The following is a 14,234-nucleotide window of genomic DNA, read 5'->3' on the forward strand; positions in this document are numbered from 1 at the left end:
TCTGCAGCACCAATTTGCAGTGCGCGCCAGGTGACAAGAACTCCTCGGCATGTGGCACTTCAGAGCAACATGCAAAACGAGGATGCAGCTGGGGACAGTTTGGCTCGGCAAATGAGAACGGGCCAGAGTGAAGCTTTCAGTGTGGGAGAGATGGGACTTTCTCTGGGAATGATCCCAGACCACAGGATGAAATCCCTCTGGAATTCGGGCTCCTCGCCACTTTCCTTTCCTTTCTCTGACCTTGCTGCCTGTGACACAGCCACAGAGCAATGGGTGTAGTTATGGCTTTAAAAGCAGCTACCCAAACAAGACCCTCCTCTGTTCTCTTGTCCACAGGCAGAAGCACATGCAAAGAGCCTATGAGAGATGTGAGATCACGTTGCCTGATGGACTGCTGGGCTGTGCTCAGATGTTATGACCATGAGCTTGGTACAAGAACGTAAACAGGATGGATGGGAAGAATAAAGACGTGCACCTCTGTCTGGAGAACCACGACTGTAGACCAGCCGCTGGCATCTCAATCCGCAGGTCAGTGCAGGTCAGCACACCTTGGCGATTAAAACACAAGTGGCTGCCAATGCCTTTACTGCACTAGGGCTCCCACGGCCACTGTAGCGCCACCAGCAAAGCAACAAGAGGCATGTCACACGTGGAAGGTTTTCACGAAAACACTGACACCTGCAAGAGGAACCATGGTCCAATGGGCAGGGCCTTGGATTCAGGAGAACGAGTTTCTATTTGTGGGTCTGCCACTTCACCTGGGGCAAAAGAGGGGAGCAGCAATGTTCAAATAGCAAAGGCCAGAGTGAGGAGCCAGGAGGCAGCTTCAGAAGAGTTTTGGTATAAATCTGAAATGCCAAAGGCAAATGATTCAAGTGGGGACTGATTTACAGTGTGGTCCACAGACTGTGCCGGGTGTCCTGTCATGTTAGGCATTGTTGCTCCTCTTCCAGAGGTGTAGGAGAGGACAGCACCTGGCATGTCCTCTTCTGAAGCGGGTCATTGCTTCCAGGGTAGGTTGGATCCTGCAAGTTGAGGGCCAGCAACAAGGAGTTTGTCTGGGACATTAGCATTATCCCAGAATTCTTGCCAGAGCATTGTAGGATTGAATGAGGAATCCTCAAGAGCTTTAGTCTCTTCCCAAAGAGGTTTGTGGGATTTCAGATGTGTCTTGGGAAAATTCTGGAGGTGCTCATGAATTGCGTCAGCCATGGTTCCATTGTACATGCACACACAGCCTGGGGGTAATCTCCAGACTTCAGGTGATGGAGTAGGTATCAAAGTGGGCAACCATTGGATGGGTGTTGATTTCAATGTTCCAGCTGCAATACTGAAGCACTGAGTTGCCCGTCTAGAAAACTGGTGAGAGAGCTGCCTGCTCAGACGGATGGGCAGGTAGACCTGTCTAGAGTCGCTGGTCGAAGTGCGTGCATTGGCATCCTTCGCTGCACTTGGGAGTCTGGGGACAAGGCCAGTCCTTGCTTTTACTTAGTCACATTTTTTCCAGACGAGCTGCAGGAGTCAGACTTGTATCCCAGGTTACCGTGAAGTACTTTGTACAGGAGACAACCAGTGGTTCCTTAGAAGCCTGCTGTTTTGGCGAAAGGCTATTGCCAAGGTGTTAGAGCCACTGGGATGGAGTTTCCAGTACCGAGGTCTGTTGTTGCTGGGGGTGAGGCCTTTGCCCTGTGACCTTTAGTCAGGTAAGTTGTTAATGTAGATGCTGAATAGTGAAGGAACCAGCCCAGATTCTTGCCGTACACTGTCACAGAGGGCACATGCTTTGCTGATGTGCCCATGCAACAGGAGTCAGATGGTGGCCAGTCACATGGTGGCCAGGAGTCAGACAACACTATGACACTGGATAACCTGTGATGGCATGAGCAGTAGCCCCTTTCCCCATCCCATGTCACAGGCAGGGAAAAAATCGATTAGCGCTGTTCCAGTTTTTAGATTCCACTTGAAGCCAGCCTGAATGTGACCAGTAATTGCAAGAACCTCATTGCAGAGACTTCTCCCAGTGTGAAAGCAGCCTATTGCTTTGGCAGGATGGCCTCGAAGATAGGGGTGAAAGAGCCAGCACAGCCTTCTCCATTAACTGGCGAGTTGTGGAGAGGAGTGATATTGGGCAGTAGCTGGCAGCATCAGTTTGACATCTGCAAAAGGGGAAACAACAATGTTGGCTACTATCACCTCACACCAGTATTTTGGGATCTTCTCTGTCAAATATAAATTACTAAGGCCAGTTCTACACTAAAAGGGAATGATGAATCAGCTATATTAATTGCCTTTTTGGAGGTTCCCCACAGTGGGAGGCCGATGGGAGCAAAAGTTCCCATCAGATTCCCTTACTCCTCACAGAATCAGGTGTACCAGGCTCTCTGAGTTTGATTTAATGAGTCTCAGCTAGACTTGCTAAATTGAACTCTGAAAGATCGATCGCAACAGCATCGATCTTTTGTTTAGTGAAGACATGGCCTGAAGAAATATGCCAAACATCCTCTTCTCTGTGCCCCCAAATTCATAAAGAATTTGGGATAGATGTCGTCCTTGCCAGAAGCTTTCTCAATGTCTGCGGTGATTACCGCTAGCTGCCGCAAACACTAGAGAAGAAATAAAGTGCTGGGGCTTTGTCGGACATTTTGAAAGTGCGCTCTCTCAACCTTCTGTCTAGTCAGTTTGTCAGTTTCGGTTGCTGAATTCTGGGCAAGGTGTGAGGTGACAGCGGTAGCCGTCATTTTTGATTGCCATTGAAAAGCTTGGGCACTGTGAGTTTTGAGCTGCTGACTCAGCAAAACTCCATCAATGAGTGAAGTCGAGACCCTTCACCGTCTCCCAGAATTCAACGACTCTGTTAGAGCTTTGGCTGTGTCTGGGTCACTGCTCTTCTCATGCTTTTGAAAGAGTGCCTCATTCCTTGTGGCCAGGGCAGCCAAAGACAGAGTTTCGTGGCAGCTTCGATAAGAAGGCGAACAAGGTCATAATGTTCTGGGATAAGCTGGGTACACTGCACCCTGTCGTTAACGGCTGTGGTACACGCAGCCCAGTTTGCTGTGCAGAAATCCCAGCACCGGTTCAGCATTGATTCAACCAGCAGAACTCCAGAGCTGCCCTGCGGAGTGGTGGAATGGTGTTAACGACATGGACATTTTCCAAGCACTTTTGTAAAGTTTGTAGGACATCAATGTTGGCCTCTATCAGAAAACCAAGATCTGGGTTGTGTTCCACGTGGCTGGGTGAAAAGTCCTTGCTTGTTTAGTGTCATAAAGGAGTCAACATCTACAAGCCCAGTTTGTGAGTTGCTCACCAGCTGTATCGTTTTTGCTCCAAGGTGAGGGCGGGCTATCAAAGTCTCCAGGTACACGGTGGGGTAGGGAAAAGGTGGTAATGCAGAGGTTTGTTATGGCCAACTCTCCAAAGCCTACTGCAGCAATCGTTTCCCACAGATTGCTCCAGAACTGCGACCTCTTCCAGACGATGGCTGAGGGCCTGGCTGTGCATTGTGTGGTTCACAGTGGCAGAGAGTCCAAAGCTCTACATTTAGACATTGCAGCTTGCTCCGTGTTTGCGGCTTGGTTTCTTGTAGTGCAGCAACTGCAATGTCATGCACCTTAAGAACTCCTCAGCCTGACTAAGGATGACTATCTCTGAAGACAGATTTCGCCAGGCTTGAGAGGGGTGGGGTGTTAGATGGAAGGGGCAGGGCTCGGAAGCTAGCCTCCCGCAGCCAGACCTTCTACACCACTGGGGATCTCGTGGTTATTTTAAAGGCCTGGAGATCCAGCTGCTGCTGTGGCCAAGGTAGCAGCAGCCAGGAGTCCTGGCCCTTTTAAATTGCTGGGGCCCGGGCAGGTGTCCCTCTCCATCCGCGACCCTACCCTTTGTATGCAACAGGCAGACCTCCTGCATCGGCCCCTACAGAGCGCAGATCCCGCAGTTCTTCAGTGCTGCTCCACACAAGGAATTTTAACACACGTCCCGGGATGAGGCGACAGCCTCCATGTGATGCTCTGTCACGCGTTATTGCCTCGCAGAACCCCTTTTGCTGACCTGGTCTGATCAGCTCTGCCACTGAGTTCCTGTCTTACTGTGGAGCAATCACTTTTCCATTTGTTCCCATCCCGCCCTTTGCTGGGTTAGTTTCCAGGCTGCTCGGGACAGGGGAGGCCTCTCACTCAATGTATGTAGAGAGCCTAGCACAAGAGCCCTGGTCTTAGTTAAGTGGGGCCAGATTATAGCTAGGAGCAAAAGGCTTTGTTGTTATGTCTTTTAACCTCTATGGTCCACCCAGGCTGTGTCTAGACTGGCAAGTTTTTCCGCAAAATCATCTGCTTTTGTGGAAAAACTTGCCAGCTGTCTACACTGGCCGCTTGAATTTCCAGAAAAGCACTGACGCTCTCATGTAAGATTGTCAGTGCTTTTCCGGAAATACTATGCTGCTCCCGTTTGGGCAAAAGTCTTTTTCCGAAAGACTTTTGTGCAAAAGGGCCAGTGTAGACAGCACCGGGGCTTTTTTGCGGAAAACAGCACTATCGCGAAAATGGCGATTGGGGCTTTTTTGTGGAAAACCACGTCTAGATTGGCACGGACGCTTTTCCACAAAAAGTGCTTTTGTGGAAAAGCATCCTGCCAATCTAGACGTGCTTTTCCGAAAATGCTTTTAACGAAAAACTTTTCCGTTAAAAGCATTTTCGGAAAATCATGCCAGTGTAGACGTAGCCCCACTGTGATAAGTAAAATAAAATGCCTACAGAGAAACACAGAACAACACGTACATGGCTTGAGAACACCTGTGTCTCTCCAGGCACACGCCCTGACGGATGAAGAATGAACTGTGTATGCGATGTAGAAGTTATTCAAAATCAGCGACAGTAGAAACATGTATTAAGCACAAAGAGTATGTCTACACTACCCCGCTAGTTCGAAGTAGCGGGGTAATGTAGGCATACCGCACTTGCACATGAAGCCCGGGATTTGAATTTCCCGGACTTCATTTGCATAAGCGGGGAGCCGCCATTTTTAAAACCCCGCTGGTTCGAACCCCGTGCAGCGCGGCTACACGGGGCTCGAACTAGGTAGTTCGAACTAGGATTCCTATTCCGAACTACCGGTACACCTCGTGGAACTAGGGCGTGAAACGAGGTGTACCGGTAGTTCGGAATAGGAATCCTAGTTCGAACTACCTAGTTCGAGCCCCGTGTAGCCGCACTGCACGGGGTTCGAACCAGCGGGGTTTTAAAAATGGCGGCTCCCCGCTTATGCAAATGAAGCCCGGGAAATTCAAATCCCGGGCTTCATTTGCAAGTGCGGTATGCCTACATTACCCTCCTAGTTCGAACTAGCGGGGTAGTGTAGACATACCCAAAGATGGGAAACCCAAATCCCCAGCCCCGTTTCTAACAGCTCCTGAGTCTGCCGGTCATGACCCGACTTTGTGCCTTGACTACAAGGAGTGGAGAGAGGTCCCGAGGACTCCTTACCCAACGTCTGCCCGGCGAGCACTCGTCCGTTCTCCCCCAGGACGGCGGCCCGGGCGTGCCTCTCGTTGGAGTACTGGACGAACGCATAGCCCTTGTGCACCGAGCAGCCCACCACTCTGCCGTACTTGGAGAAGATGGTTTCCACGTCTGATTTCTTGACCACGGCTGTGTTGAGATTCCCAATGAAGACTCTGGAGTTGATGGACTTGGGGTCGTTCTTGTTTGTGATGTTACTTGTCTGCACCTTCAGTGACATTTTGAACACCTGAGGGGACAAGTCAGGAGGATCAGGAAGGGTGTGACATGCTAGGGGGGACAGCACGGATGTGACCCACGTGGGGGCCGAGAGACAGAGGGCGTGTGGGATAGCCGCCTGTCACCAAACTGCCCACCAGTGAACAGCCCCCTCACTTTATGCAACGGGTGGTGAGGCCTGCGGGTGGCCCCAGACCTGGGGCTGGAATAACGGCTGCAGAAGGGAGATTACATGGGGGGGGGGGACACGAAACCCCCTCAACTGCAATCTGCCCTGCATGTGAAGTCCATGCTGTTTTTTGCACCCGCTTCTGTTCCTAACCATTCAGACAGGCCTAAAAAAGTCCATGGAAATTCAGCCTTCTGCCTGCAGGGCATACTATGCTGAGCTGCTACAGGACCATGCTGTTCACAGCGCTGTCGCTCTGACTGGACCTGACCATGCGCAGGCCTGCGGCAGCCCCAGCCCTCCAGGTGGCCTGGAAGGATTGGGCTGGGGTTGGGCAGAGCTTAGCTCCACGAAGGGGGCAAGATTGCAGAAGGGGCGGGGCTGGGGCAGAAGGGGCGGGGCTGGGGCAGAAGGGGCGGGGCTGGGGCAGAAGGGGCGGGGCTAGGGCTTGCTTTCCCCAGCCCCCATGAGCTTTGTACTTTGCATTAGAAAGCCAAACAGACCAGGGAGTCAGACTTGAACTCTCATTTGCTTTTCTACACCCCAAAGGCAAGGTCACCAGAGGCAGCCCAGCTCTGAGCTGGTGTCACTAAGACCACTCCCGGGGTGGCTCCTCTGACGGGTGCCAGGTGTCTGGTTTCCACCCCGTCGGCAGTGCTGACCAGAGCTGCCAGGGCCCTTTCTAACAGTCTTAAGACAGGCTCCTGCCTCCCTTGGCTCCGCCAGGCCCCTGAAGCACCTAGGCGCAGGGAGGCTCCAACTGTGCAACACCCCCTCACCCACAGGGACCGCCCACAGGGACACCCCCTCGCCCACAGGGACCGCCCACAGGGACACCCCCTCGCCCACAGGGACCGCCCCTGCAGCGTTCCTGGCCAATGGGAGTGGCAGAGCCGTCACTCAAGGCGGGGGCAGTGCGTATAGCACCCCCTCGGCCAGGACCCATGACCAGTGGGAGCTGCGGGCACAAGGACAGCAGGGAGCGCCTCCCTGAGCACAGGACCCCATGCCTAGTAAGCACCACCAGGACCTCCTGCTGCACCCCAAACCCTGCCCCCCCCCACACCTAAACTCCTTCCTGTAGCCCACGCTCCCCACCCCTCATCCCAATCCCCTGCCCTGGCCCAGAGCCCCCTGCTGTACCCTAAACCCCTCACCCCCAGCCCTATCCAAAAGCATGCACCCTCAGCCAGAGTTCTTGCCCCTCGCCCTTGCCCATGCACCTCAACCCCAGAGCCCTCTCCTGCACCTTGAATCCTCATTTCTGGCCCCACCCGGAGCCTGCACCCTCAGCCAGATCCTTCACCCCCCCCTGCACCCCACCCCTGTCCCAGCCTGGAGCCCTTTTCTGCACCCCCTCACCCCTCCACTCCAGAGCCCACACCCCAAACCAGAGCCCAGAAACCCAGCTGGCATCCTCCGCCCGCATCCCAACCCTCCTCCCAGCCTGTGAAAGTGAGTGAAGCTGGGGGAGAGCAAGTGCCAGAGGGAAGGGGGATGGACGAGCAGGGGGTCAGGGCCTCAAGGAAGGGGTGGGGCAGGGGGGCAGGGCAAGAGGGGTGCAATTAGACAGTTGGAGCCCTCTGTGCCCTACAGCCCCCACTTTCCCCGGCGAATCCTGCTCCAGGCTGGTGGTAACGCCAGGCCCGGGTCCCGTTGGCTCTGTGTCGGCAGGGATTCCCAGGAGCCTGAAGTGGCGTCCGAGTGCATCTGACAAGCACGGAGCGCTCTCAGCTCTCCCTAGAGCTGACCGAGTTCTGGCTGCTCCAGGCATCTCCGGATCGGAAGTCACGGAGCGCTGGCAGGAACAAGCGTCCTTTCCCCGACAGTTGTCAGCGCTACGAGGTGTAATCTGGGCATTTTAGATAAAATGAGTCCGTCCTCCGACCCACTTTCCTCTGAGCAGAGAACCCCAAGAGGTTCCGGCGGCTCCAGGGAACTACAGGAGCAGGGGCTGTGATGTGGTGAATCGCCCGCCACGCCACGCACACGTGCCCTGGCTTAGTGTCCCTGCACGGGGCTTGGCACGGTCAATGCTTTACACGTTATTTCAAATCCCAAAGCAATCGTAGAACGTGAGGAACGATCTCATGCAGCACCCGGTTCTCCTGCCCTCCCCGTCTAGCTGCTTACAGACAAGGTCACAGCAGGGTGGGGTGCACAATGAACCCCCCCAAGGGCTGGATTCTGAGTGCTCTCGAAGGGCTGCCCTGGGCAGAAGGTGGCTGTGACGTCACCCACTCATGCCGCTGGGCAGGGCCACTTATTTTGGTCCCTACGTGTGGACTTTGCTGGCAAACGTTCGACTCTACCCGAGGAATGAGCCCTTTCTGGCCTGCGAGCCAGGCCTGGAGCCCCCCGTGCTTGCAGGAGGCAGAAGGGATCTGTCGAAAAAGGCTTTCTTGCTCGACAGATCCCCCTCTAGACTGCCGCTTTTTACTGACAAAGTGCTGAGTCGGCAAGACGTGGAGGCCATTTTTATACAAATTAGGTGCGGGATATTTAAATCCCTGCCTCATTTGCAATATCGACCTGCCTCATCTGCATCCCCCTGCCGACAGAGGGATGCAGTCTAGACATACACTTACCCTATACGTCCTTATTCTTAGCGAGGTGAAATGTAACAGGGATAGCTAGATTAGATAGATAGACAGCAACGTGTATATAGGGAGGAATAGATAGATTTGATTTTTGTATTTATTCACAGTTTTTTATAATAAATAGAAAAAGCCCCAGCAGAAATATGCAGCTGTATAGGAAAAAATATAGGAACTGAGCATATTTGTCACACTCTTGTAATACATCCCAGTGACTGGGCTGACAGGGCAGTTTGACTTGGAAGCCAAAACTCCTGGTCGTAGTAAATCATTTGTGCATTCACAGGGCAGACAGCAGTTGCTTGGCTTTAATGGGGTTAGCAGTTTATTACGGTTTCCCTTCCCAAGAGTCCTGGCTCCTTTAAAATTAGATTTGGTTGGAATCTCCCTGTCCACAAACTGCTTGTCAGATGATTTCACGCCGAGTTTTGCATGGTTCTGAAATCACAGCTCAGCCCTTTTTCACGCTGGCCCTGAACCAGCAGGCAGCTTAAGCCGCCAGGTAGGGAAAGTGAGGCGTATGGTGGTTAAATTCATGCAGAATCAAGATTGATGACCTGGGTCCGGATGCACCTGGAAGGCTGCAAACTTTACAAAGCTTTGGCTGGCTTTGCAACCAGACCTGAGCTATCTGCAGAATATTGATTTCCAACCCCCAAACCAAGACCTTGTTTCGGGGATCAAGAAAATTCTGAGTAGAACTCTAAGTCCCTGTGATGAGCCCAGTTACCCTCATGCACAGGCCACGGGCTGTGGCTACGTGACCGTAATGTTCTTTTTGGGGGAACATGTCACTGATGTGTCTGTTGTTCCCACAGCACATCCGCCTCGGCTGCCCCGCCCCTATTACAATCTCTATCTCAGCTGCTATTGAATTTCAATATCTGTTATGTTTCCATTCCGTCTCATCAGTCTCATTCTCCTGAGACCAGGACACAGAGGAGAGTACAGAGCCGATTTCTCACTCTGGCAGCTTCTCTTTTCATCCAGCTCTGAGCTGATGGATTGCCATCCCCTCCTGGTCACTTGTAAAAAGGCACAGTGAATTTGTAGGCCTCCACGCAGTTCCCGGTGAATTATAGCTCACACCACGAAACAACAGCTTCCTTCTTGCAGGGCCAGGCAGTAGCAATCTCAGCTACGTAACAACATGCAGCACGGAATAAAAACAATGTAATCACATAGCTCCACTGGATAATGGGTTTTGGTCACCTAGGGTGAAATTCCCTCCTCTGCAAAGGGTAGCACAAGGTAGAGTTCCTGTAGCCTGAATCTCTTCTGGTGGGACACCCAAGTGCTCAAAGGCAGCCCAGTGATTAGCAGGTCGCCCACAGCTGGCAGCAGCTGGCAGCATGTGTTTCTACTGGTGGTGCACATCCACCCATGACCCAGTACATATACCAAAATTCATTCTGCACACGGAAAACATTCAAGGGAATGCTGGCACCAGGCCTCAGTGCCATGTACATCTCACATAAGCTTTAGTTTGGGGAGCTCAGTGGTGGGTGAACAAGCCTTTCATGGATGCTCCTAAAAGAACAGTACTTTCCCCTGCCCTATAATTATGCTACCTGAAAGCGGGGGGTGTATGTGGGGTTGCCATATTTTACGGCTGTTTGGCATGGTAGGGGAAATGGTGAGAACTGACGTTGACACCAGCCATTGGGAAACAGACTCCAGTCACCAACTCTTTCTATGTGGGCCACCAGTCTCCTCAGGGAGCGCCAGGGACCCCAGAAATCCTCATCGGCTGGTCCCTCCACAGCAGGGCTCAGGCATGTTGAGAGGACGGAGTTGGAACATGGGCGGCGGGTATCAGAGGCAGAGAAAGGCATTGCCTTCCCAGCCAGCCTGCCACGGCCCCGCCCTGCTTCAGCGTGGCTTCAGGGCTGCCCCCGGGCTTCAGCTGCGCTGAGGCTGGGACCATGTGCTGCTCGCCGTTTGCATGGTCCAGGACAGGAAGGCTCACGCAAGGGGCTGGAGACCTGCCACTGCAGTGGGAGGTGCCTTGCCGGGGAAGGAGGAGAGCTGGAAACCTGCCCTTGCGGTGGCGTGCTTGGCTCCCACAGCCTCAGCTGGAAGAAGTGGGGCTAGGGGGTTTGCCTCCCTCCACCCTTGGTTCACCCACCACCTATGAGTTAAGATTACACAGTAGCTGCCCGGAGCACTCCAGCTCTGTCAGGAATACAGTGGATTCAGTATTGAAACAGGATTCTAGTCTAGCACTTAGAGCATTTTGCTGAAACTCTAAGTCAAAGCTTTAAAAACACTATAGAAAAGCTTTTAGCTGCTGGCACTTATTGAAAGTGCGAGGGCCCCGTTTGTAACGTGCGCTCACCCCAGTTCCTGCCTTTTATCTTTCATGCCCAGCAAACGCCTTTTAAAAATGTTTGTCTCTCACGATAAACAAAAGGCCACTTTTGAACCCAGGGATTTGCACTTGCAATTAGCCTGGAGCTCAGTTTTGGGGCTGCAGCTGATGACATTTGGGTGTCAAACTCCCTGTTCTGCAGCCTCCGGCAGTCTGATTTCTCTCTGGTCTCACCTTTAGATTTCAGTTACAGAGTTTGTGAAGTCAGCCTCCGGAAATGCCTCCTGCTGCAATTTGCAGAATTTCTGATGATCAGTGGGTGTCACTGTTACCTTGGAAACAGGCAGGTTGTCAGCCACACAGTGGTAACTAATTCTCAGGACGGTCCCTGGGGGGAGTGAAGGGCCCCAGGCAAGTCACCTGTATGGGTCCCGCCATTAACATTTTTTATACAGGTTCAATCTGGTTACAGTGAACTTGAAAGGCAGCTGCTGGCTACAGGTTAAAAAATGATAACAGCAGTGGAATTATACAGCTGGGCGTTATCGTGTAGCTCGGTTTATAATTATAATCAAGTTCATAGAATTAAAAAAGAGCCCACTGATCGCGGTCAGTGTCACGCCGCTTACAGGCTGAAATCCGGCTTCCTGGACTTGCAGCTAACTCTGCTATCAGAGCCACAGCAATTGGGATTGTCAGCAAAACCCAGTCTGCGCTGGCTGGCTGTGTCTAGACTGGCAAGTTATTCCGCAAATGCTTTTGCGGAACAACTTGGCATCTGTCTACACTGGCTGCTTGAATTTCCGCAAGAACACTGACTTCCTACTGCCTGAAATCAGTGCTTCTTGTGGAAATGCTACGCTGCTCCCATTTGGGCAAAAGGCCCGTGTAGACAGCTCAGATTTGTTTTGCGCAAAAAAGCCCCGATCGCGAAAATGGCCATTGGGCTTTTTTGCACAAAAGCGCGTCTAGATTGGCCACAGATGCTTTTGCGCAAAAGTGCTTTTGTGGAAAAGCGTCCTGCCAATCTAGACACCCTGTTCCGAAAATGCTTTTAACGGAAAACTTTTCCGCTAAATCACTTGGCGGTGTCTTCCCAGACACAGCGGCTACGTCTCGACTGGCATGATTTTCTGCAAATGCTTTTAAGAAACTGAAGGGCTTGTTCTCACAGGGACGGATCCTCGGAGCACTGGACGCTGTGCCTGCTAGTGCCAGCCATGGGATGCCAACTGGGGTATAGTCATGTTGGAGTGCAGAGCTGGGGTGCAGAGGAGCCTGGAGGAGCAGTGGACGCAGGGCCTGGGGATCGCTGGAAAAGCTGGGTGGTGCTATGTCTTCCTCTTCTGAACCCCCCAATCTGTCTCCTCTCCCATCCATCTCCCTTCCCCCCACACCTCTCACCCTCAAATCTCTCCACTCCTCTGACTCCTAATCCCGGTCCCTGCCCAGGGGCATTCACACGCCTGATTTGCCCCCCTTGGCCCTCCAGAAAGACCTGCACATCCAGGCCAATTGCCCGCACCTGCGATTCACAAGCCGTGGCACCTTTCAGGCCTCGGGTGCCAACCCCCTTCTGCCTGACGGGCTGGGATGGGCCGTCTCCCTAGTGCTGCTAAGGGAGGCTGGGTGAGGTCGCACCAGCTCGCTCAGCGGTGGCGGCTGCCAGGCTCTGCACGGCTGCCCTGCTCAGCAGAACAGAAGGAAAGAGGTTCGGGGAGCAGCCTGTAACTTGGGGCCCCTGGGCCAAACGACGCCAGCTTTGGATCCCCAGTGCTGCTCTGCACCCCCAGGAGGCAGCTCTCCCCGCAGGCAGAGGGGGGTTTCAGATTTCAGAGCACTTGGCTGAGGCTGAACGCTCCTAAAACGGTGGAACCCTCTGAGCCATGGGGCCCTAGGCCCCAGTGCTGTGGGGAGGGGAACAAAGCTGGAGCTTGCTGCTGGGGAGCTGAGACAGGTGGGGAGGCCCCTAAGGCTGGGAGTGATACGGGCTGCTCCCCTGGTCTGGAGCCCGGTGGCAAGGAATCCCCCCTTCCCACACACACAGTGCAGGGAGAGGGGAGAAAGGTCGGGGGAAGGGGGAGGTGTAGGGTCCTGTAGGGGGGGAGTCACTAGTTTTGGGCTGTGGGTGAGGGGCCCTGATGGCGACTGGCTGCCGGCCCTCGCCTGTGCTAGAAGAGGGCACTTGTCGGGACGGAGGGGCTGTATGCTCGAGAAGGTCGGGACCCCCTGACCGACTGCATGCCTCCCAGTTCTGCTCTCTGAGTCTATTAACCCAGCTTGCCTGCGAGGTTTCACTATTAGAAAGCCGGGGGCTTGGCGAGGATGACATTTCTCTTTTCACTCCTGGAGCTTAAAATAGCCAGAGGTGGGTTTTTTCTTTGTTTCTTTTTCTTCTTTAAATGTCTCCTGGGCTGAGCCATTATAGACGGGTGGGGGAAGTTAAAAGGTGGGTTTCACAAAAAGCCCCGAGGGAAAGTTATCCAAATCCAGGGGAACTGAGGCCAGATCCTCAAAAGGCTCCTAACTCCCATTGAAATCAATGGGAGTCAGGCGCCTTAAATAACGTTGAGAATCTGGGGCTGGGCACCATACTCCCTTTGGTTTCTTTGAACTCCCAGCCTAAAAGAATAGGAATGATGCTTATGTAGCACTGCCTAGCTCTGTCCTGTTTGTACAGCTCCCTGCACAATTTGATTCCAGCCTCTCCGTGCTACTGTAATACCTCCCCCATGTCCCTCTATTGTTGGTGAGACCCCTTATTGGGCTAAGCTTGGTTGGTGAGAGAAAAGCCTGCAATCTCACCCAGAGTTGTCCAAGTTCTCACAGTACAGCCCTGTGTGGATACAAAATCGATATCCGCATCTGCAAAATGACCCGCGGCTATTGCATTGACTTTTCAAACCCTGGGTCAGGAGATGGGCAAACCTCAAGGAAATCTAATCTGCTTGCTTGGATTTGCAAGGCTCCAATACGCCACCCGCCTCACACCAGGGAGGTAAGTGCAGCGGTTGCTCTTGAGTTTTGCATAGGCAGGTAGGAATCTCGTTGCATTATGCAGCCTGTAGAATGGGCAGAAAACAAAGTCCTTTTGCTGGCTGTTACTAACACATGCGGCCTCCGTTAGCGTCTCAAGTTGGCTTTTAGAATCAGATGTTTAGAATTTGCATAGCATTTGATTTGGTTTATTTTAGCTCCCAATCTGCCCATATAATGTCTCCTTAGCGTCCCTGCTTCATGCTGTCTGGCAGAGATGGGCCTTTTCCTTCTTCTCTCTCAGGGGTTCTGGGAACCCTGGTTAGGGAAAAAAACCCACCCAAATCCCAACACCAAATCAAATCAGATCCTGCCTGCAGATCCCACTGCATCTCTGAAGCACAAAAATGCCAAAATCGCAATTGCTGGCTTAGAAAAGCATCAGC

General features: G+C 52.9%; 1 protein-coding gene across 7 annotated transcripts in view; it reads right to left on the bottom strand.

Moving 5' to 3' along the window:
- The window catches only part of RALY (RALY heterogeneous nuclear ribonucleoprotein), a 220,611-nt gene that overhangs the window by 32,329 nt on the left and 174,048 nt on the right, over positions 1 to 14,234 (bottom strand). For all 7 annotated transcript variants that reach the window (XM_089769634.1, XM_075901521.2, XM_075901526.2 and 4 more), the window contains one exon: positions 5,481 to 5,745. In XM_089769634.1, the coding sequence (XP_089625760.1) occupies positions 5,481 to 5,736 (256 nt within the window). In that variant the 5' untranslated portion in view covers positions 5,737 to 5,745. The remainder of the gene's footprint in view (positions 1 to 5,480; positions 5,746 to 14,234) is intronic.

The sequence above is a fragment of the Pelodiscus sinensis genome, chromosome 17, assembly GCF_052426305.1.
Source record: "Pelodiscus sinensis isolate ZL-2025 chromosome 17, ASM5242630v1, whole genome shotgun sequence".
NCBI lineage: Eukaryota > Metazoa > Chordata > Testudines > Trionychidae > Pelodiscus > Pelodiscus sinensis.